Below are 22,445 nucleotides of genomic sequence, written 5' to 3'. Positions count from 1 at the left end.
GTTGAAAGCAAAACGTAGGAACTTCCTGTGTTCCGGGTGGACTGCTATATGAAAATAAGCATCTTTGAGGTCTATGGTTGTGAACCAAAGACCTGGGCTCATTGACTGTAGGACTCTCGCAGGTGACATCATCTTGAACGGGAGGTCCTTTAAGGTGTGGTTGAGGTTCCGAAGGTCCAGAATAGGCCGAAAACCGCCTTCTTTCTTTGGAACCAGAAAATAAGTTGCATAAAATCCACTGGGCTGTTCGGATAGATCGAGTGGCCGTATTGCCCGTTTCGCCAGCAAGGACGCAATTTCTAATTGAAGGGCTCTCCGCTTCCGAGGGTCCGATGCCCTGGTCACTCGAACACCCCTGAAGGCTGGTGGCTGGCAACGGAACTGGAGCCTGTAACCCTGCAGTACAGTTTGCAGTACCCAGGGGGACTCCAAAAGCTCCTCCCACTTTTCTCGCTGCGCGAGGGAGTAGCGTCCCGTGCCAGCGCCCCTCAAGTCAGGAAGACTGAGTGGCTCCCGGGGCCCAAGGCTTCTTGGAACCCTTACGCCAGTTCCCTTGTCTCTGCTGGACAGCGTGGCCCTGCTGCTGGCGCCACTGCTGTCTAGGGGCTTGCTGAGCCTGCTGGCGTGGCAGAAAAGGGCGAGGCTGCTTCTGTGTAAACCCCATACGTCCTGCTGCAGTAGGGGGGGGCTGGAACCTTGGTTGCCATTGACTTTGGGTAGAGACCCGCATCGCTGGAGGGCCCATGAATGTCTGTAGGGTCTCCCGATCTTTGCGCAATTTTGTGGTTTGCTCCAAAATAGCATTAACTCCCGGGCCAAAAATGTGGCCACCAGTCACAGGAAGGTCCAGGAAGGGTTTCTGAGCTGGCGAGGGCATTTTAGTTTGGGAGAGCCAGAGCTGTCTGCGGGATGAAATCACCCCCGCTAAGCTCTTACCTGTAGCACGAGCCATCTCTGTGTGCAGATGAGTGAGCAGTGACGACACTTGCTTCATGTCATCCACTAAAGACTGGTCGTAAGCTGTTGACAGGCGAGATATCAAGAGGTCTAGATAAGTCTGAAGCAGAGTGGATGCATTCAGAAGCCGAGCCAGTATGGTCAGTGGCATGTAAGTGTTCCTTAGGCGCTCGTCACCGGCACGATAGGGGCCTGGGGGACACCTAGGTACTTTCCCAATGATTTCCTTGTCTGGGAGGACCATAGCTGCAACTATAGGGTCCATGGGTGGAAACTGGTCGAGCCCCAGTGACTCTGGGGATGACATGTAAGTCCAGGATCTACATCGACCTGAAAGGCGAAAGCGTTCATTCACTTTAGTCCAGGTCTGACTCAAAGCTGCACAGAACTGAGGACATTGAGGCACGTTAATCCTGCCTGATATACCTGCCTCCTCCGTATGTATATCCAGAGCTTGTAAAACTCTAGATAAGAGTTCTTGCATATCAGTTGGAGTGGAGCCCTCACTCCCTTTCTCAGAGGCTCCAACTGAACCACAGTTATTTGACTCAGAGACTGACCTCTCATCAAAATCATCATCAGCATAAATGGAAATCGCATCACTTCCATGGCTGACGTGATCATCTGGAAGAGATTCCACTTGTTGGGTCAGTGAAGCAACCTGGGCCTCCAGCTGATCCAAAGTTTGATTGTCATCCCTTTTTGGCTTCTTAGCCAGGGTGCTCGCCTCCTGTGGAGGGGGAGTTAAAGTGCGCTTGGGGGCACTTGAGCTCGCTCGACCTTTAATGGCAACCTCGCGCATCATGGCCAAGCGAGCATCACAGAGGCGCGGACCCAGAGTAGCACAGTACATGCACTCATAAGGGGACTCCACGGCCTGAGCAGCATGCTCAAGGCCAAGGCACCACATACAGGTGGAATGGGCATCAGCTGAGGCCAATCCCACAGAACATTGATCACAAAAATAAGGCATAGTTGCACATTAAGCCTAAAACTAGCCCAATACTAACCTAGTTTTTACAACAATAACAATACTTACCTAGTATTTACAATATTAATTATAATAAGAATGTTATATTATAATATGCACAATAAGGCAGATACACAATGTATTTTACTGGGCCTTAACAGGTTAACCAGTCTTACTGAATGCTTCAAGCAGCGCGTGGGTCACAGCTGACAGAAGCTCAGTAAATAATCTAGACAACAGGTGCAACCACCTTAATTGTCCAGCCTGCTGTGGGTTAGCTAACCTGCAGTAGCGTAAAACTCAGCACAGTATGTTCAGAATTTTAGACTCCACTCGCAGCTGAGAAGTTATACAGCAGCAACACGAGCTAATGGAATATTGACGCGGAGCTTGCCTAACGGAATGTTAACGTGAACACAGAGTCGCGGTTGAGGCGGCACACACACAACCTAGAGCGACCAGTGAAGCTACGTAGCTGGGTGGTAAGTAATGAATTAGCACTAGCACAAGCTACGTAGCTAGGTGGAAGTAATGAAGCACTAACAAGACAAGCTCTGCGCAGTGAAACAGTATGTTAAATTGTTTCACCTTCGTCACACGGAACTGTAGTTAGTCCGAAAACTAAACAACACAGAGTACTCTTGGGAGGAGCAAGCTTCGCCCAGTTGAGTAACTCAACAATTAATACTCTACGTTGACTACTTACCTCACCTAGCCGAGGGAAAAAAAGAGGTGGTGATGTGGTACTGTTGGTGTTTTATACCTGGGGGAGATGTACCACACCTGTTGCACGGATATACTCTGAAATTCTGACTCGACTCATCCTGCCGCACGCGGAAGGATATCCCATTAGTTGTGACTAGCATAGTCCCGTTGTGAAATAGAACTAGAAAATGCATTTCCTGAAGGAAATACCAGTGCATGAAATGCAAAAGTTAGGAAAGGAAGAAGAAAAGAAAGAAGAGTGAAAGAAGGAAAGAAGAAAGGAAAGAAGAGTGGAAGAAGGAAAGAAGAAAGGATAGAAGAGTGAAGAAAGGAGAGAAGAGAGGATGAAGGAAAGAAGAGTGAAAGAAGGAAAGAAGAAAAGTAGGAAGAGTGAAGAAAGGAAAGAAGAGTGGAAGAAGAAAAGAAAGAAGAGTGAAGAAAGGAAAGAAGAGTTAAAGAAGGAAATAATAGTTGAAGAAGGAAAGAAGAAAAGGAAAGAAGAAAGGAGAGTGAAGAAAGGAAAGAAAAGTGAAAGAAGGAAAGAAGAGTGGAAGAAGGAAAGATGAGTGGAAGAAGGAAAGAAGAGTGAAAGAGAAAAAGAGAGTGAAAATATTGAAAAAAGGAGATACAAATGGAGTGAAGAAGAGAGATTGAGTGTGAGAGAAAGTAGACTGAGAAAGAAAGATGGAGAGATGGAGAGAAAAAAAAATTGAGAATGGATGGTGTCTTAATGTTCCTAGTTACAGTTAAATTGAGAGGGACAGAGAGAGAAGAGGTTCCTTTGATTTGGCGCAGCTGTCAGTAAAGCACAGGTGCAAGCCAGTTTAAAGACCCTATTATGATGTCATAATGGCCCAATGTAAGTCAATGGGAGAAATTCATATTCGTTTTTCTTTAATATCTTAAAAAGTATAAAGTTTAGAAAAGTGAAAAATACCTACGCGACAAAGTTTGAATGAAGTTTCTACGTTAAGCGGTTCGGGCTGAATTAATCGCAGAAAAAGGTAACAAGAATAAGAAGAAGAAGAAGAAGAAGAAGCCTAGGAATAACAATACAGGGCATTTCATGCACTGTAATAAGAAGAAGAAGAAGAAGAAGCCTAGGAATAACAATACAGGGCATTTCATGCACTGTAATTAATTAATTAATTAATTAATGGGTGGTACGGGTTGTAAATACATAACTGTTCAAGAGATTGGCTCAGTTTTTTGTTGATGATATGGCTGCTGATGATGGTAGACACATCCTGAGTTGGGGGATAAGGTTGACATGGAGAGTTTCAAAGCTAAAAGATGGTCAATTCTTGTGGCCTGGTGTTAGCCCAGCTGAGCATGCCTTTCATGGCTGTCAATGGTAATACTTCCTGGGCTAAAGTATAGCATAGCATTGAGCATTTTGATGAATGCGACTGGTAATCTGTCACTTTCTCCAGGTCTATAGGTCTAATACCTCCATGGTATAAACACTGTAAGTTCTACAGCAGTGACTGGTGAAACCAAAATATCTATGCTTGCCTACAGAGTGCTTGCTGGTTCTGCTTCCACCTACCTAAATGCTCTTGTCAGGGCAAATGAATGCTACACTCAGGACGCTGCGCTCATCAAGTGAACGTCGTCTGGCACTGCCGCCTGTGCAAGCACGGCAATCCAGACTATTCTCAGTTGTAGTTCCACGTTGGTGGTACGACCTGCCTAGCACTACAGAGCAGGGGCGTCCCTCTCTACCTTCAAGAAGCTCTTGAAGACCCAACTCTTCAGAGAGCACCTCCCTTCTTAACTGGCACCTTGGCTTAACTTGCACTTAATCAGTGACAGTCCCACACTTCTTTGTCTTTCTATGTAGTTTTCTATTTTTTGAAAAAAAAAAAAAAAAAAAGCAGTATTTATTGTTACATCAGGTTTTATTGCTCTTAGCTTGTTTGTTCTCTCCCTTGTACGTCGCTTTGGACAAAAGCATATGCTAAATGACTAAATGTAAATGTAAATGTAAATCTAAAAATGTCCTGTTTAAAAAAGACATGGTGTGCTCTAATTATTTATCTGCGGAATACAGAGGCAACTCAATAAATTATGAGTCCCATTTTTCCCCCAAAATGTTAAGAGGGCACAGTGTGGGACCGAACCTTATGGTTGGGGATGGGGATAACTGATTAGCAAATTTTTCTTAGTGACTTTTATTCTGACTAGCTTCTTCTGAGGAACCGGAAAACTGGGCAGGTTTTTTGTCTCCGCAAAACTGATACGCTACATTTTAAACGCTACTATGTGCTAAAGTAATGAAACAATATGTTTTTTGTATTTATTTAACAGGTGGAAGTATAAATTGACGTGCATAAAACATAACTCAAAATCAAACAATAGTCTTTATAGCATCTCTGATTATAACAACTCATGAACCGGATGTAATTCCAGTGGGCCATGATGTTAAAAAAAGAGTATATCATTACTCACTTGTAAACATCAGATGGTTGTGTTTTCTTTCTTTTTCTTACGGTGAAGATTGCAATTGGGCCGGTGTGCCCATTTAACATCTCGAAAGGGGTCTGCCACTTAATTCTAAAATGTCTATGGAAGATCCATTTTTCGTCGTGAAAGGGTAGGCAATGTTTTCTGTTTAGCAATAACTTAACGTTGAACTTAGCTATAAATAAATGGTTGAGCTTGAGACTCAAGCACGTCCGCCGTCTAGATGTTCTTACAAAACAGTTAGCGAGTTAGCCATCTGGGACAGTGTAGAAGCGAAGCATTGGATCATAGAATCTTCTCATTGTTGCTGTTTGCCTAAGTTACGTGGGTTTGTTGACTGTTAACTGTTAGCTAAGTTATTAGTCAGCTAACACTGTGTGACGTTATCTTTTAAGCGCACCTGCTTAATCAACTAATGCTCCAGAGTCGTTCAAAATGTCCTGCTAGAGGTTTTTTAAGAGACATACATTTTTATGAGTGAGCTGTGAAATGAAAAAATATCGCTCCGACGAATTTAATGATGGATGGCGCAGATATAGATGACTTGGAAGATGTGTAAGTGCATTTTCTGTGCACGAGGGACACCAAAACAATATGGGTGCTATCCTTGGTTGGACAGGATGTTGATCTCCTACTGAATCATTATAAACAATACTGCTCTCCTTGGCACTAACATAAATGTAGGAAGTGCTATAATTTCAGGATGTTACAAGAAGAAGGTGATTGAGATGAGGTGGTCAAAAGGTTCATAAATGTAGTTTCTCCAATCTAATAAAATATAAATTACTAATTTGAAACTTGATTAGTTTAAAAACCTTAATTGAACTGTAAACAAGTACCACCAATAGCAAGTAAAGATGGAAGGTCTTAGGTGTTCTGAAAAGTAGAGGTTGACAGCTTTTGGTTGTGCAGATAAGCATATTACAATAAAAAGCGTTTATTTAGGCCTAAAAGATCATCAATTGCAAAACATAACTAACTATAGATCTGATTAATGTTTGTGTGAGTAAAAGCATTCAAGCAGGTGTGAAGGAATGTGCCTAGGTTTCTTTGTTCTCGTTGTGTGACGTGCACAGATGTGTCTGACCATGAATACACATGTTCAGTCAGAGACAGAGAGATGATGAAAGTATGAGATTTAAGAGCGCCATTCTCCCATTAGCAGGATTGTAAACGTGTATTCTCCCCTTGTATTAAGTCTATGATTTGCGTGCCATAAAGGCAGTTACGCGTTTCGGGGAGCCCTCAACCCCAAATTCAAGGTGTTTCTTATGGAAACACCATTCTGCCCTTGACTTGTGCGCTTCTCAGCTTTGCTCTTCTGAGGGCTGCAGTAAGTCAAACACCAGTATACACTGACACACCCTATTGTGTTGATATCGGTAATAGGCCTATTTACAACAGTGTTATACATGTACTAACAATGTTACAAAATGGTAATATTTTTGGTAGTTAATGGTTTCAAACTACTTATTAGACTATTTGTTTATATTAGGTTACATTGTTAAACAGAAAAAAAGTTAAATTTACATGTTCACATGTCCCAGCAAATAATGAAATAAGCAAATAATCCATTAGAGCTGGAAAAGAGTTTGCAGAGTGCATAGAAGATGACTGCGAGTATTTTGACCTGGTTTGGTTATACTGGAGCTTCGACGCGAAGTGTTTCCACCTAAACAATGGCTAACCGAGGGTTTGTCCTTCAAGATCCTTTATGAGAGGAAAGTGAAGCTTATCCTGCCAGCTTTTACCAAGGGTTATTCAACTTTCAGAAGAAGACACCACCAACACTTGATATATTTTAATTTATTTACGTTTTCGTTGAACGTGAGCATGTCAAACAGTACCAATTAACCTTGCCCCTAAGTTTGACAAGATTTTTAACAAGATTTTTGTGCTTCCCTCTCTTACCTTCTTTTTGGCACAATTCTTGACTCTCTTGAATCCTATACTGCATATTCCAGTGTGTGTAGTTTAAGAAAAAGTTAAAGGTAGAGTAGGTGATGTTGGAGAAACTAGCAAGAACAAGACAACCGAAACAATCCCTGCCCCTTCCTTCAGACCCCTCCAAAGCCACTCCTCCAAAACACATAAATGTGCACTGCCTGACTACCGCTGGAGGACGAATTAACGAGAGCGGTGGGGGGAGGAGTGCAGCAAATCGTCGCTATCGCCAACCATATGTGTCCTTCTCACAACTACAAAAACACAAAAATAAGCCACACAATCACATTTGTAAGCCTTAAGCGACACTTTCAGACATTGGCAAACATATGACCAGATAGATTACATACAAGGTACGTGTAAACATAGCTACATAGTATACTAGAATACGGTAAGCACTGGGATAATACTACATTCACTACATAAGTAGAATGCTATGTTGGCTACATATTTCAGGAAAATAACAAATTCCTCCTAAAACAAACCAGATTACCTCTCCAACTACAGCAACTACGTCACTTTTCCGCCAGGGTTCATGTGCTCACAAATCGCGCTTCTGTGGATGACCGTACCCACATCCTTATAGCCATTGCTAAGCTAATGCCTCACACTCAACAACACCATGTAGAGTTGCTGCAGTCCCATGGAACCTAGAGTACAGGTGCTCTTACAGGACATTATGGGGGTTGCCTCTGATGGGGACCTTCTTTGCACTGCTAGTAGTAATTGTTACTATGCAAGAGTCATGCCACAGCTGAGAGGCATTAAGCTCATCCCAGACATGGTTAACAGATTATCAGATTATTCTGAATGACTAAAAACACCAAACGGGTTGACCCTCAAGGTATAGTCAGAACTATCCTGATTCTTTTCTCAAAAACAAATCCCAGGAGCAACAATGCCATTAACCTTTCACTGAAAAGAACCTTCAAAATAAAGAATGTGTTGCTAGGGCATCCCTACATTTTCCAGATAGTATTGGATTTAATGGCTCTTGCTCTCTACTATTATACTTGACAACTGTCAAGTATCACTTGCAATACTAAGTGGGCTACTGGTTTGTAATATCAAATGTGTCTTCTGCAGGGAGGTACAGTAGGCTGTGAACACCGGTTTGTCATATCCAATGTGTCTTCTGCAGGGAGGTACAGAAGGCAGTGAACACAGGTTTGTAATATCCAATGTGTCTTCTGCAGGGAGGTACAGAAGGCTGTGAATACAGCCGCCAGTCTGCACCAAAGATGGAGCGAGCTGCTCCAGAACCCTGGCAGTTCCTCCACAGAGGAGGTCGACTGGACCACCAACGAACTGAGGAACAGCCTGAGATCCATTGAGTGGGACCTAGAGGACCTGGATGAGACGATCAATATCCTTTAATGCAAATCATTAATCATCCATATCCATTTGTCCAATCCAGTGGATGAAATATGTTTTCATATGGATGTGTTTTGGCCTTAACATTACATCCAAGTATCGTTGAGTCCAACCCGAGGAAGTTTAACTTGGATGCAGTAGAACTTGGTAAACGTAAAGCATTTATCACAAGCACCAGGCAGACGGTCAAGGTGAGTGTAGTAATCTTCAAGGTGTTCAGTTGGTTTGCTGATGAACTCTCAGCTACAACTAAAAATATGGCTGCACAAAGACAAGACATCTCTTGTTCTTCTGTTAAACCAGTCTAATATGAAAGGAAAGCAAAGAGTATCATTAAATGATATATAAGGATACATGTTTCAGCACTGTAGACATGCTGCATTCAAACATTATGACATAAAGAGTTAATCGTGCCTTTTGTGAAGTCTTTTGTATTTTGACCTGATCATTTTGTTCATGCATACAGTAATCGGGGCCCTCACACAACGGCCAGATCTCTCCATGTCACATGTACTCCTACACCTGACCCACCCACCACAGTGTGCTCTTATTTGACCTTCAGACACCTCACACAAACACTAGGAAAGGCTATTCATTCTTGAATTTCTTGAACTGATTCAGCTCCTTTAACTCTCAAGACATTATTGTGATTTTGCTTAAATTTAAAGAAAATATATTAACTTAGAGCCTAGTATTCACTCGTGGCACATATTTGAGCTTAAAGTTGAGTTTACAATGAAACGTCTCCAGTGTACAACACCTAGTTGTCTGCACAGTAGTTAAAGCTATGCAATGAGTGCTGTGTTGACATGAGAAACTGTGGGAGGTTTATATAAGCAGGTGTTGGCTCACCACAAATAATTCACAAAGAATTTGAAGACCTGTTGCTTAAAAACTATGTCTACTGCAGCTGTGATTTTATTCAATTGATCTGTTTCAGGACATGAAAGATCACATGGTCAGTCCAATGGCTCAAGTGACTGAAAAGAAAAATCGTCAGGTAGGTAAAAAAAGAAAAAACGCTTTTAATTGGATTATTTTGCCTTTGATTCCATCTTATTCAGATACGTTATCCAGTGTACCTTGTGGTGAAATGGAAAACCTTTTAACTATGGTGACTTATTATCTGACTGAGAGTCACTGCACTGTCTAAGAACAGTGAGTACAAATGTACTTTCACCTTAGAAACTTATTTTCACCACAGATACTGTTTGGTCAAATCCTTGAATAACATTTGCAGTCTCTTGACTCATTGTGGGACAGCTTTGACACTAGTATTTGAATCTATGCATGTCTGTAGCCTGCTATGTTCCCATCCAAGTGTGAGTGCCATTTCTAGTAAAAGCAGTTTGAATGGTGTTGTCATTGTTAAATAAATTGTGTCTCAACATGACTTGACTGATAGTATGTCCAATGGGACCTTGTGATATCTGAAAGATGTAGGCATTTCTTCATGTTTCAGTAGATGTCTCTTATCACCAGGAACACCATAACCTCCATGAACTGCCGTGTGTGTTGTGTCTCTAATACAGTTCACACCAGCCACTGAAAGGGCACTCATACTTCATGATGTTGGAATTATGTTAGAAACCTGGACAATAGGCTCAATGCCAATCCTCAGGTAGTGCATTTGTTCCAGGAAATACATAAACAAGATCTTGGTCAGCAGTTTGCAAAATTTGGAACATGTTGTGCCTGAGTGTTTTGGTTTTTACAAGTTGGCTTTTAAGTTAAGTTTTAGAAACTAGCCAACAAACATAATCACATGCACATGCACAAGGCAAGGTTTTCTCAGCAGAATTACTATGAAAAGTCATAATATGAATACACGTGTAATTTAAGTTGTTGGGGACTTACCACATCAGACAATCCTCTCACTGTCACATGCAACCCAATACAACCAATGTAACAACTGCCCAACCATAGCCCCTGATCAACAGGATACAACAACAACATCAACAACAACAAAGCTGCCTTTGTGCCTTTGGGTTTTTAAGCAGGCATCTTTCTTCATCAGTGTGAAGGCTCAACGGTGGTGTCTGGCATCCTAGACACACCCCCCTCCATGAATATTGCCCCCTCTACAATCAAATGTTTACACTAGCTGTCATAGTCATAGACTATATAGGCTATACCTACAATGGAATAATGAAGGGAATCTGTGAATACAGTTGATTGAAGATTGCAGCATGTATATGGCAAATCTCAAGGTTGACATTCGGGTAGTTGTCACAGTGCAAGAATGTTTTGACATTTAAAAATAGACCTGATTTGTAAATACAATTTGAAAATACAGTCATAAATTTTGTCTTCTGCAAAGACTTGGCTTTGTACAAATATACAAATAGACCTGATTTGAAAGTATCCCAAACATGTTTTGTCTTGTGCAAAGACTTTGCTTGGTGGCAGTGGGTCCCAGGGCCCGATCTGGCAGCCTGGAGGTGACAAGTACACTCCTCTGGACCAGGAGCTGAAGACGGCCAACTCTCACTTCATGGAGGAGCAGCAGGTCCAGCAGCAGGTGGGTCCAGTCAACACACACACACACACACACACACACACACACACGTCTATAATATTCACGTCAATATTTTTTCATGTTGTTGTCTTGTTTTTTTTTTGGTTTGATGGTCAACTGTGTGGTGTTTATCAGTTCATATCGGAGAAGCAGGATGAGCAACTAGAGCTTGTGTCCGGGACCATCGGTGTTCTCAAGAACATGTCTGAGAGGATTGGCTTGGAGCTGGACGAACAGGCAGTGTGAGTCACCGTCTCTTCCTCACACACACACCTGCACTGTCAGATGTTGCTACACGTGTACTGTCAGTAGTAGGGTTGGGTATCAAACTCGAGGGATCCGTACCAGTATTGGTTCACATGTGAACGGTATAAACCCTTCTCAGTAGGATTCAATATGGTCTGTTGATACATACACTACTCATTTACTTTTTGTCCTGTTTTTGAACTGTTTTGAGATATTAAAGATTCCTGAAGTCTCACTATAAAGGTATCAGGCACAAAGGTTGCATCAAGTAAGAAAGCAGTCAAAAGATAAAGATAAAACAATCCACTTCTCCATTTTCTGCCCTATTGTTCACACTCAGCTACTGTACCACTGTGGGTGATATTGTGGATCAAAATCAAGAGATTCTAGAGCGCAGTGCTATTGGCTAATCTTATAGTAGATTTCTATTCAAGCGAATTTAGCTTCACTCCCATTCAAGTTGGGGAATTCTAAATGATACGCGAATTACTTGCATTTAATAACCAATCAGTTTGGTCTGTGAAGTGTGAATATGTGACATTCTCTAGCGTGCGGGAGTAACAAAAATGTCTGGCCAAGATGGCCGAGCCTAAAGGCTACATGTAGCGTGAGACCATTTATATTCTTACATTGACACCCTAAAGCTTTTGGGCTGGCTGACCGGGCCTGTGTGTTTCTTGAAGAATCTTTGGTAACACACATTCACTGAAGTTTGAATGCTACGTGCGGGGTAGTGTTTTTTTTGCCTTTAATCAGATAGGACAGTAAAGGTTTTGACAGGAAATGAGCTAGAGAGAAAAGGTGGGGAGTGTGATCGGAAAATGACCGGGGGTAGGATTTGAAGCCCGTATATGGTCGTGGCTACTGCTTGCGCCACAGCTCCCACGTGCAGTGTAGTGTTAAGTACAACATCATTAATTTGATGTGTGCAGTGCAGTGTTAAGTACAACATCATTAGTTTGATGTGTGCAGTGTAGTGTTAAGTACAACATCATTAGTTTGATGTGTGCTACTGTGAGCTGCTAGTTATTGTACTATTCATATAGTATTCATAAAATATGTGAGGGCAGTCTTGCTGCACAGTACAGCTTAATTGTAGGTAGTGAATAGGATTTCAATATATCTTTAAAAAATGTTCCATCTGTATTTTCAACTGCATTCATGTGAAAAAGTTTAGGAATAGGATTTCAATATATCTTTAAAAAATGTTCCATCTGTATTTTCACCTGCATTCATGTGAAAAAGTTTAGGAATAGGATTTCAATATATCTTTAAAAAATGTTCCATCTGTATTTTTCACCTGCATTCATGTGAAAAGGTTTAGGAGGGCAAGCTAATTACTTGTGCAGAAGAGTGAACACTCCTTGGCATAGTCAGTGTAGAAATGCTATCCGCAACCATAGGGATATGAATAATGAATAGGAATGGAGTTGGTGCAGCCTTTTGTGCTTACGGTATTCTCAAGGGCTTAGAGTATCAGTTCAAGCAACCAAAACAGTCCATCGCCAGGGTTCTAGTTACAGTATACACCATAAACGAGTACACCCCCTCTGAAACAGTCCATCGCCATGGTTCTGGTTACAGTATACACCATAAATGAGTACACCCCCTCTGAAACAGTCCATCGCCATGGTTCTGGTTACAGTATACACCATAAACGAGTACACCCCCTCTGAAACAGTCCATCGCCATGGTTCTGGTTACAGTATACACCATAAATGAATGAGTACATCCCCTCTGAAATCTGACAAATGAAGCAATCTCTCTTTAGAAATGTGACACATTTGGGAAGGTAAAGTTCCAGCAACATTTGGTTATTAAAATGATAAACAGGCATGTTGCAAATTGAGTATACTCTTCATTCTTCAAAGGCCACAAGAAAATAAATAATACAAATGACATGCCTGCTACTTATTGTAAAGGTATGTTGTCAGACAAAATGTTATTTTTTTTTTAAATAGAATATTAATGGTAACAAAAATGTAACCATTCTGCACACAATACTGTAAAATACTATAAACCAGATAAATGTAATAACTCCCTAACTACTTCATTTAATTAATTTAATAATTTCCAAAAAATCAATCTTCCAGTACTGACTTACTTATTTGAACCACTATTTAACGTGACTTAAAGATTTTAGAAATATCAAGAGTATAACCGAAACAACAAACTAAAACATGCTTAGCTTTCCTGTGGGATCAAACATTGGTTTTATAGTTTCCTTTAAAAGAAAATGTAAATGGTTTGGTGAAAAGCAAACCTTAGTTTTGTGTCTGGCTTGAAAGCAACTGTCGCTATCAAGTAACTAGCAAGTTTGCTGAACAAGTTATCATTGCAGGGTGAACACTGAACACTTCTGGCCCATCTGAATTCTATGCAAATGTTCTGGTTCAATGTGTTGCTTCATATATGAATGGCCGATCTATGTTACAGCATGTTGGATGACTTCTCAAATGAGATGGACAGCACCCATTCCAGACTGGACAATGTTATGAAAAAGTTGGCAAAGGTCTCCCACATGTCTAGTGGTAAGTAACACTGCACATACATATTGGTGTCCAAGATGGCTATTATGCTGATGCTAATCACTGATCATTTCTATCATATTTCATTTTTTTTTTTTCATTTTTCAACTTTTGTGTGACTGTGCAAATGTAGCTGCACTGCTTTGCTACTCTCTTCATGAAACACAGAGAGCAGCCATGTCCTTCAGTATGGTGAGGCAGAGACCGATAGACAGCCAAGGAAGTTGTGCTAGAACCTAGATACACAACAGTGGAACTATACTTTTTTTCTACATTGACATTTACACCTGGTGTCCATGTTACTACCTTTGAACCCATAAAACCGAGACTGAGAGAATGAACCGAGAGAATGCTCCTGGGACCATCTTAGTTTGAAAATTCCGGGGTTTGCTTTTTAATGTGGCTGGCCAGAAACAGACACTTTTGTAAATGCTGATGCAGACCCCCACTGACTGGGTATTATCAGTCACAACGGATCCTTCCCTTATGTGTGAAACTCAGAGCTTTTTCCATTTTCAGGAGTGTTAGTAGGACGGAGATTATCTCTGATAAGGAGTAAAAACGCTCATATGGTAGAGATTGTTTTCGTCTTAAAAGACCATTTTAAAATGCGTGAGAGTGTGAGTGTGGATGTGATATGTTACTTGTCTGTTGACAAGATGCTGACCTAATTTGATTGATTAGCATTCTGCTCTTCTTTTTTCCTGTCCTCACTTCTTTCCCAGATCGACGTCAGTGGTGTGCCATCGGTGTGCTGTTGGGCATTATCTTCGTTGTCATCATCCTCATCATCGTTCTGTGATCTTGACCAACTGCACTACCACCACTCCTGGTCCTTGTCCCTTCCTCTGCATAGCAGTAACAGGAGTTACTGATCTATGGTGCTGTGGAAAACTTTTTGTTCAAATCGACACAGCTCTCTATCCACCTTTATGCTGTTGCCTTGAAATTGCACCTTGTCATAGAGCCATCACTACATCCCTGTCCATGAATTAGACTCTTAATGGCTCTGTCAAAATGAACTGCTTTAAGCTGGTTTGAGGTAATTCCATGGACATGACTCGACAATGGTATTGGGAGCACACTCAACAGCAGTTGAATACAGGAAGAATTTAAAGAGGTTTGTGGTTGATATGAGGAACGTCACTTTATTTCTGTATTCTTTTAGTACTTTAAGTAATCAACACTACATCTATAATAACTATTCCTTTGTTACTGACCCGTCTAGGGCTTTATAAACCATTGACTTCTCTGTATCCTTTTTGCTATATTGCTATTTGCATATAACTACTTAAAGTAACAAGCCAGCACACTGGATTTATGATGACCAGGGAATAATATTCAAAGTGGGTATTTTACAGACCTCACTTGTATTTTAACACTTAAGTTGTTTTTGTTTTTTTCTACTTTCTGTTTGTTTGCTAACTTTGAGAACTAATACAGTACAGAATTATGATAACGGCAGACTTGGGGAACACTGATGCTAATAATTCAATTCTGGACACCTTAGGCAGCTTGATATGCAGTTTTCTTGCTGAATGAAAGGTACAGAGACTATCGATTATGAAGCCGACATGAGCACTAGCTGTCTTGGTGTTAATATTTATACTAATATTATAATACCAAAACATCCAACATTAAGTGAGCTAACACTGAAAATGTACGTGAACCCCTCCTCCCAATAATTGGTGTGAACCCCCTACCAAGTATGACTGTTGATCAGTGCCTCATTTGAACCCATTCTTCAATACAGAAGAACTTCAACTATGTGATGTCAATGAGCTGTCTGGCATGGCCGCCCTCATTCAGGGTCTGCCACTACATTTCTATTGTATTAAGGTCCACAGGTTCTGCCACTTCATTTCTATTGTATTAAGGTCCACAATTTGACTCGGCCATTTAAAAATGCTCTGCCTTAGGTATTCTTTTGTAGACCGATTTATGTGTTTCAAGATTAGACTCAGAAGCTCACAGATGGATACCCTGATATTCTGAGAAGACTTTCTTGGCATAATGCATAATCCCGAGGCAGCAAAACTGACAATCGCTCCGTACTGTCTAATGTCAGTGTTCATCAGTCCACTATGTGGACTCATACACGTTTGATTTTGTTAAAGGCAATTTTGTTAAATAAATACAGAGGGATCTGTCTCTGGGTCTACAGGGTCTGAATGGACTGTGCAATATGGGTACCAATCTGGTCTCTCTGTTACCCAGAACCCCTTTGGAATCATCACAAAAGCCCTGGACTCAAATTCCTGAAAAGGCTTGCACTCCCAGACTGGCATACTCTTACTATAAAAACCCATATATGGAGATGATTTTCATCTAGTAAGTGAGAACTAGCTCAAAGCAGTGCAAATGTGTGAGATACTTCCGCAGAGGTGGAGGGCGAGAACAAAGAGGCCAGATGGCCATAAAATGCGGATTGCATATCGTGCTCTCTTCATTACAAAACGTGTTTGCTATAAAAACATACAGTATTTAATATTCAAAGGTTAACTTTTTTTATTTGTTTTACTGCTTTAATTCAGTACAGGTCTGTACACTCTGTCTGAGATTAATGTGTAACTTTTAAGAATACATCTTCTTCAACTGTTATGTTATTTGTTCATTTTATTTTTCATACATTTCAGAAACTGTCTGAAACTTGGTTGGGAAGAATCCCTAAAGCATCATTTTGTAATTTCAAAAGGTTGGATTGTCCTGGGTTAAAACTATAGACAACTACAGAGAAATGTAATATTTGTCACAAAAATGTGGTCTCATTATGATTAACACAACCAGTACTTATTTTCAGTGATGTCACTGGGTTCCTTATTGTCAATTAGAGGTGTACTGAAAGACAGGAAGGGCATCAGGGTGCTAGCTCCAGTTACTAGGTTAGCTTTACATTTCTGTAAGTCTGTTATTTTAGTGTGGTGTGTTTAAATGTTTGTCTCTAGTTCAGAGTGGATAAGTATTTTAGACCCCATCATTAATCCTTGTGATCTTTGTATGCTTTGTGGGGCTTGAGTCGTCCCCTCAAAAAACTGAATAAAAAAAAACTCAGATTACCAAGACCTTTTGCATTTTTATACAATTGTATCTCTGCCTTTAATTTGTATGTGTATTTATATTTAAATGCTGATTATAACAAAGATAGCTGGTTGGGGTGTGATGGAGTGCCTGACACCAACCAGCTCTGTTCCTTTCTCAGGAAGATCTGTACAAATGAAGAACATGGCCTTATGCTCCTGAGGGTTATAGATGCAGTCTTCAGAGAATGACTCCTCGCAGTCCTCGCACTGTCCGTCAGTGTGCACGTTTAAAAACATCTGTACTTTCTTGGCTCTCTAAACAAACATCACACGAGACCATCTCAGACCAGGCCATGAACAATTCTTGGCAATAAACGCGTTGCTTCAGGAGCATGACGGGGAAGGGGAACATTTTGATTGGCAGTTGTGCTCAAATATCCACAACCTTCCGCCTGAATCACGACCCCAACCTTTATTAACAGATACATTTCATTCAGGTGGGATTTGCCATTATTTGCGAGCACCTGGTGGGATTGATCACCAGTCAGTAAAATACAAGTCAGAATTAAAGCATTGTTGAGATGGCAGCGTAGAAGAGCATAGGTGTCCAAGTTGACTGGACTATTTTCCTTTGAATTAATATGTGTAGTTGTCAAGAAATTCTCAAGGTCAAGCAAGCCTGTTTGGCTATCAATAATTTTTTTCCTGATATTTTATTAAAACACAGAGGATCTACTTTTGTATACCTCCCTGATGTTTTATACATCTCCCTTCTTGGTACTGCACATATTTTCCTGGCAGCCCAGGAGAATATCAAAACGAGGCACAAGACACTGAGAAGGTAGGATGGATATGATCCAAAGATGATTTTCATTTCTTAGACCTACTGAAAAGGTTATGAATACAGCGGTAGGCCTAAATGGTAGATTACATGACTTAGCTAGTGCCCAAGGTCTGGTAGGTTTCACTATGGATTCTCTGACACAAACACAAGAGAATGATTTTAAACTTGAGTTTACCAGTACATCACAACACAAATCTGAAAATATTCCACCTCCACGTATTTTGTTGATTGATTTAAAATACAAAACACAAAATAAGTGCTTTTAGTATTTACCCCCTTTAAAGTGATTCACCGATTTCATCACTGGTGCAGCAAATTGGTTTTAGAACTTTATACTAAATACACTTGTATCCAACCAAGTCCAAATCCTGATGAATCAGTATCCTGGCAAAAACTACACCATGAAGACAAAAGAAACTTCAAGTAACTCCTCGAAAAGGTTATTGAAATGCATGATCTTTAGAGACTTTAGACTTTAGAGAGGTTCTACATCTGCCTAGAGCAGGCCGTCCTCAAAAACTGAGTGTCTGTGCTAGAAGGGGACTGGTGAGGGAGGCCAACAACACACCTATGACTCCTCTGAAGGAGGCCAACGACACACCTATGACTCCTTTGAAGGAGGCCAACGACACACCTATGACTCCTTTGAAGGAGTTTCCGTGTCTAAGATGAGCAAACAACAACTGCTGCCCGGGTTCTTCACCAGTTATCTTTTTGGGAGAGTGGCAAAGGCGAAACTACCGTTGATTAAAGCTCATTTGAAATCTCGACTGGAGTTGGCCAGAAGGCACCCACCCAAGAAATGGAACCAAACAAGATGAGCATCTTTCATGGAGTCCATTCTTGGCTAAAGAGTAGCCTTCTGCTCAAAGCACAGGATGCAGCTTTCAAGTCGGAAGCCTGGGAGGCCTACAGCTCACCCAAGGCCAACCTGAGAGGGGAAGTATAAGAGGCCAAATCTGAAGACAGATAAGAGTTATACGACACCTTTTCTATGAAGGAATTATTGTAGCAAAACAACTGACCAACCATGACAGTGACATTTGTAGATAGTCAGTCATGTGTATCAGTAAATTTGAAGCCACAGAAAAATGCTTTAGGAGTGGTGAACTTGTAGATTTTTTTTATCTCTCCCATAAAGTTTTTACGTTGTTTATGGATGTTTATGTACTAAGAAAGAATGATTACAAATAAACGGAAAAAACATCAGTTCATGACTGGACCATACATTGGGGGGACGCTGCAAACACTTTTCAAATTCTTCATTGCAGGTGCACACATTCTATTCTATGAATCACATATAAAGAAACTCATACGCTCAGTTTTGCTGCAGTGAATATGGTTAAAAAACACATTCACACACCTTTATCAAATAATGTGAAGTCATGGACAAAATTTGCACATCCACAAATACGTATGTGAATTCATGCATGTTTTACACTTGTATAATATTTTCTCACAAGTACATTTTTTGGGGATATTTTCTAGCAGAAACTTGTCAATATCAACTGCTTGAAACTGCTGCTGAGCCTCAAATGCATTTTTTTCGCTCACAGATGACAAGTTCTGCATGCACTTACTTTTTCACCACATGTCAGTGTAATGTGAAGCAAAGGTGATTTGTGACCAATCAAAGGAGCTTGTTTGGGTGCCTGCCACTTGGCACCCGAACGATAGAAAAAACCTGCTGTGACAAGAACACTATAGAAGACCTTCCGGATTCAGCAGAGGTGCCGGCACCTGATGTTTAAGGTAAATGTTCTATAAGCACACACAATAAAAAAATAAAAAAATAAAAAGTGTGGGGATATACTTTAACTCTGCATTCCAACCTCTGAACTTCGTACATTTTTGGGGGTGATGTCTGGACTATGGTAGCCTCCCATTTAATATCTCCCTCAGATGCTTGGTTTGGGGGGACAGCCTACTCTACAAAGCGTCTGGGTGGTGTGATGGAACTCTCACTTTCTTCTTATGGAACCAATAGTGCTCAATTGGACACCTAAACATGAGCACAAATACAAATATCCCTTTAACATTTGAATCCCATTGCCTCTTTAGTCTTAATTTTCTCTGTTATTTCACTACCTGGCATAGCCAGATTGTTTTCTTTTTTCATATCCAAAGGGAGTGGCTTATTGTGCCACTCATAGGTAGTGCCCAATGGTGATCCAGGAAATGGCACATCTGTATCATTTGTGAAAGGTTTGTCCTCTAATATATAAATATGGAACTCGAAGCTACAGGGGTTTGAATACTGCATGTAGTATACTGACATTTTTCTATTTATTTGTTAATAGACAAATAACTTATATTGCATTTGGAAATATACTAGTGTGTAAATGCAATCAAAACACTGAATCGGAAATTGTGTAAGAATCTTTTGTAATTGATTAAAGTACTTTTTTTATTGTATATAGTGGTCTCCTCAACATGTCCACAGAAGCGAATTGTTATGCAAATTCTGCAATACCAGTGCTTCTAGGATGTAATGGAGCATTTCTTAGTGTGTTTCATTATCTTTATTAGAATTGTAACATGTTATGGTGAAGAAATGCTCTTTCTCTTCTAGAAACTACTATATAGATTTATGCAAATGTTACTGCACTTTCAGTCAAATTATTCAATTCTGAGTTCGGTTAAAACGGTTAGATTATAGTCCCTCCACAATTGTTGGGACACATGGTAAAGACTTTTATTCTCAGCAAAAAAACTGAGTTTTTGCTATTCTGCCTACTTCTGGGCCCGTAACAGGGCATGTGTCTAACGAACGAGCCTATGTGTCTATGGATTTGCGCCGAGATCACCATACTACAAACCACTCAGAGTAGGGTGGATATGGAGGTAGTTTAATCATAGGCAATTATAAGCAGTAGATGGCAGTAAATGCTCTGACATACTATGAAAACAACAGAAGAAGAAGATGATGACGACGACGATGACGACATGACTTGACATGCTATGAGTATTTTAATTGGTCAACATTCTTGCCCCGCCATTAGAACCTGGAAACAGCGCCACAAATGAATTTATATTCGGTTTTGTCTCAGTGAAGAACAAACAAGTAATATTTCTTCTGTTGGTTGAATTTTTCTGCTGGATGTACAAGAAGGACACATTTGGATGATACTTTTCTGTGTCTGGACGAAGTGGTTACATTAGCCAAACAGGGTGAAGAGGTTAGTTCAACTTTAAAAACTAAAGTGAACGTTATCGTTATCGCTATCGCTCTGTATAGCTAACTAACGTTAGCCGATAACAGATCATACGTAGGAGCGTATGATGACATTAACAACCATTTCAGCACTCCTTGAGTTAACTTTAAGGTAATACTTAAAGCAGCGATGAAATGGTTGTTAATGTCACCTTAAAGTGTCGGTATTCAGATGTATCTTTCCCATCATCACTATTGTATGAATGAATGTGCCAGCTGCTGAACTGTTTACGTTGGGAGCAGCAAAATAATTCAGGCCAAGGTTAGCTATCGTTGTTATACATTTAACGTCAGTGTTTGAGTGCGTGATGGTTTTGCTGATTTTGAGCTGGTCGGAAATATGCCAATTTAACAAGCTTATGCCATGGAAACAGATGTAACGTTAACGTTTGTTTATCTACACAATCTGAACTCAAACATGCAACCCCGTCCCACCTACTCTAACGAAATTAGAATCTAGAGTGAGTTACTATGGACAATGAATAAGTAAACCTCATGTGTCATGTGCCATGTTTTTGTTACAAGCCCTACGAGTAACTGCCTGTATCAATTTGACACAAATGATGTGGTATTTTGTCATTGTGAAATCATTTGACAGAAAAAGGCGATTTATTCAAACAGAAAAGTTCAGAATCAAGTATGCTGATAACCATAAATAAGTTCGTGTATCTAATAGTTTTCACTGGCTCTATGAGGATTATCCGTGCAGAAAAGCTAGTAACGCAACATGTCTATGATGACTATTCAGTTTTTAATTTTGCTTAGCAGCTGATTTAGGTAAATTCTCCTCACAGTCGGTAAAAAAGATACTTGTACAGGGGGGGTGCCACTTCTGACCAGGTTTGATGGATTTTCCCATCCTTTATGATAGGGCACTAGCTTCTTCAAGGAGCCGCTTTGTTTGACATGAGCATACGCATTAATGGGATCCCAAGACAGTTTCTTAAGAAAATATGCTAGCTAAATACCTCGGACTAAGATTGCACAAGTCTCTCAGATGGTGGCAACAGGACCAGATTTCGTGTAATTTAAAAGAGAGAATGGATGTGTGGAATGGAATGAAGACCAACTGTTTTGAATGACCTTTCCATAAGTTAAACACAGTTTGATTTATGAAAATATGGGCTACAATGACCAATCCAGGAGTTGATGGTAATTTAAGAACCTGTACATTATAAAAGTGTTTGTGACATCTCACATGCGGCTTTGACTTCTAACTGAACATATAGCCTACTTTGTTAAAAATACAGTGATACACAGTATAGAATAGAATCACTTGCATCGCCTTAAAGTAATTGCATTACCTCTAAGTTATACAGTACTGCATTTGCGATTATGTAAAACTAACAGTTTTGATTTACAACATTACAAATACAAGCCCCACAGTAAGAACCTAATGCAACAAAAGTCAGAAAACCTGTCTTTACTGAGATTCAAATACCGGTATTTAATTTTTTCAACAAATTCCCGGTTCTGCAATTCTTCACAAACAGAGAAAGGCTCTTTGCTGGAAGGGTGGTGTTGCTCTACCTTTCTCTTTAAAATATCCCCAAGGTGTTCTATTGGATTCAAGTTAGGTACACACTTGGCCAGGGCATAGTTCCACTTTTGTCTTTTTTACAAAAGCATGATTTTGTCAGTGTGCTTTAGATTGTCATC

At 40.4% G+C, this 22,445-nt stretch overlaps 1 protein-coding gene across 1 annotated transcript; it reads left to right on the top strand.

Moving 5' to 3' along the window:
• Nucleotides 1-5,077: 5,077 nt before the first annotated feature.
• Nucleotides 5,078-16,725, top strand: stx6 (syntaxin 6). The gene is made up of 8 exons (XM_080831939.1): nucleotides 5,078-5,228; nucleotides 8,239-8,409; nucleotides 8,514-8,607; nucleotides 9,357-9,416; nucleotides 10,809-10,937; nucleotides 11,070-11,176; nucleotides 13,617-13,711; nucleotides 14,434-16,725. The coding sequence occupies exons 1-8, from the start codon at nucleotides 5,194-5,196 to the stop codon at nucleotides 14,508-14,510; spliced, it is 768 nt and encodes a 255-aa protein (XP_080688065.1). The 5' UTR covers nucleotides 5,078-5,193; the 3' UTR covers nucleotides 14,511-16,725.
• The last annotated feature ends 5,720 nt before the right edge of the window (nucleotides 16,726-22,445 follow it).

The sequence above is a fragment of the Sprattus sprattus genome (genome assembly GCF_963457725.1).
Source record: "Sprattus sprattus genome assembly, chromosome: 2".
Classification (NCBI taxonomy): Eukaryota; Metazoa; Chordata; class Actinopteri; order Clupeiformes; family Clupeidae; genus Sprattus; species Sprattus sprattus.
The sequence above is the reverse complement of the archived record's forward strand: the minus strand, read 5'-3'. Positions and strand labels throughout refer to the sequence as shown.

What these genes read in the sequence shown, in the direction of transcription:
- stx6 (XM_080831939.1), top strand. Translation starts at nt 5,194, where the DNA reads ATGTCTATGGAAGATCCATTTTTCGTCGTGAAAGG. An exon ending in CTGAAAAGAAAAATCGTCAG is followed by an intron (nt 9,417 to 10,808) that starts GTAGGTAAAAAA and finishes TCTTGTGCAAAG; the next exon opens with ACTTTGCTTGGTGGCAGTGG. An exon ending in AGCAGCAGGTCCAGCAGCAG is followed by an intron (nt 10,938 to 11,069) that starts GTGGGTCCAGTC and finishes GGTGTTTATCAG; the next exon opens with TTCATATCGGAGAAGCAGGA.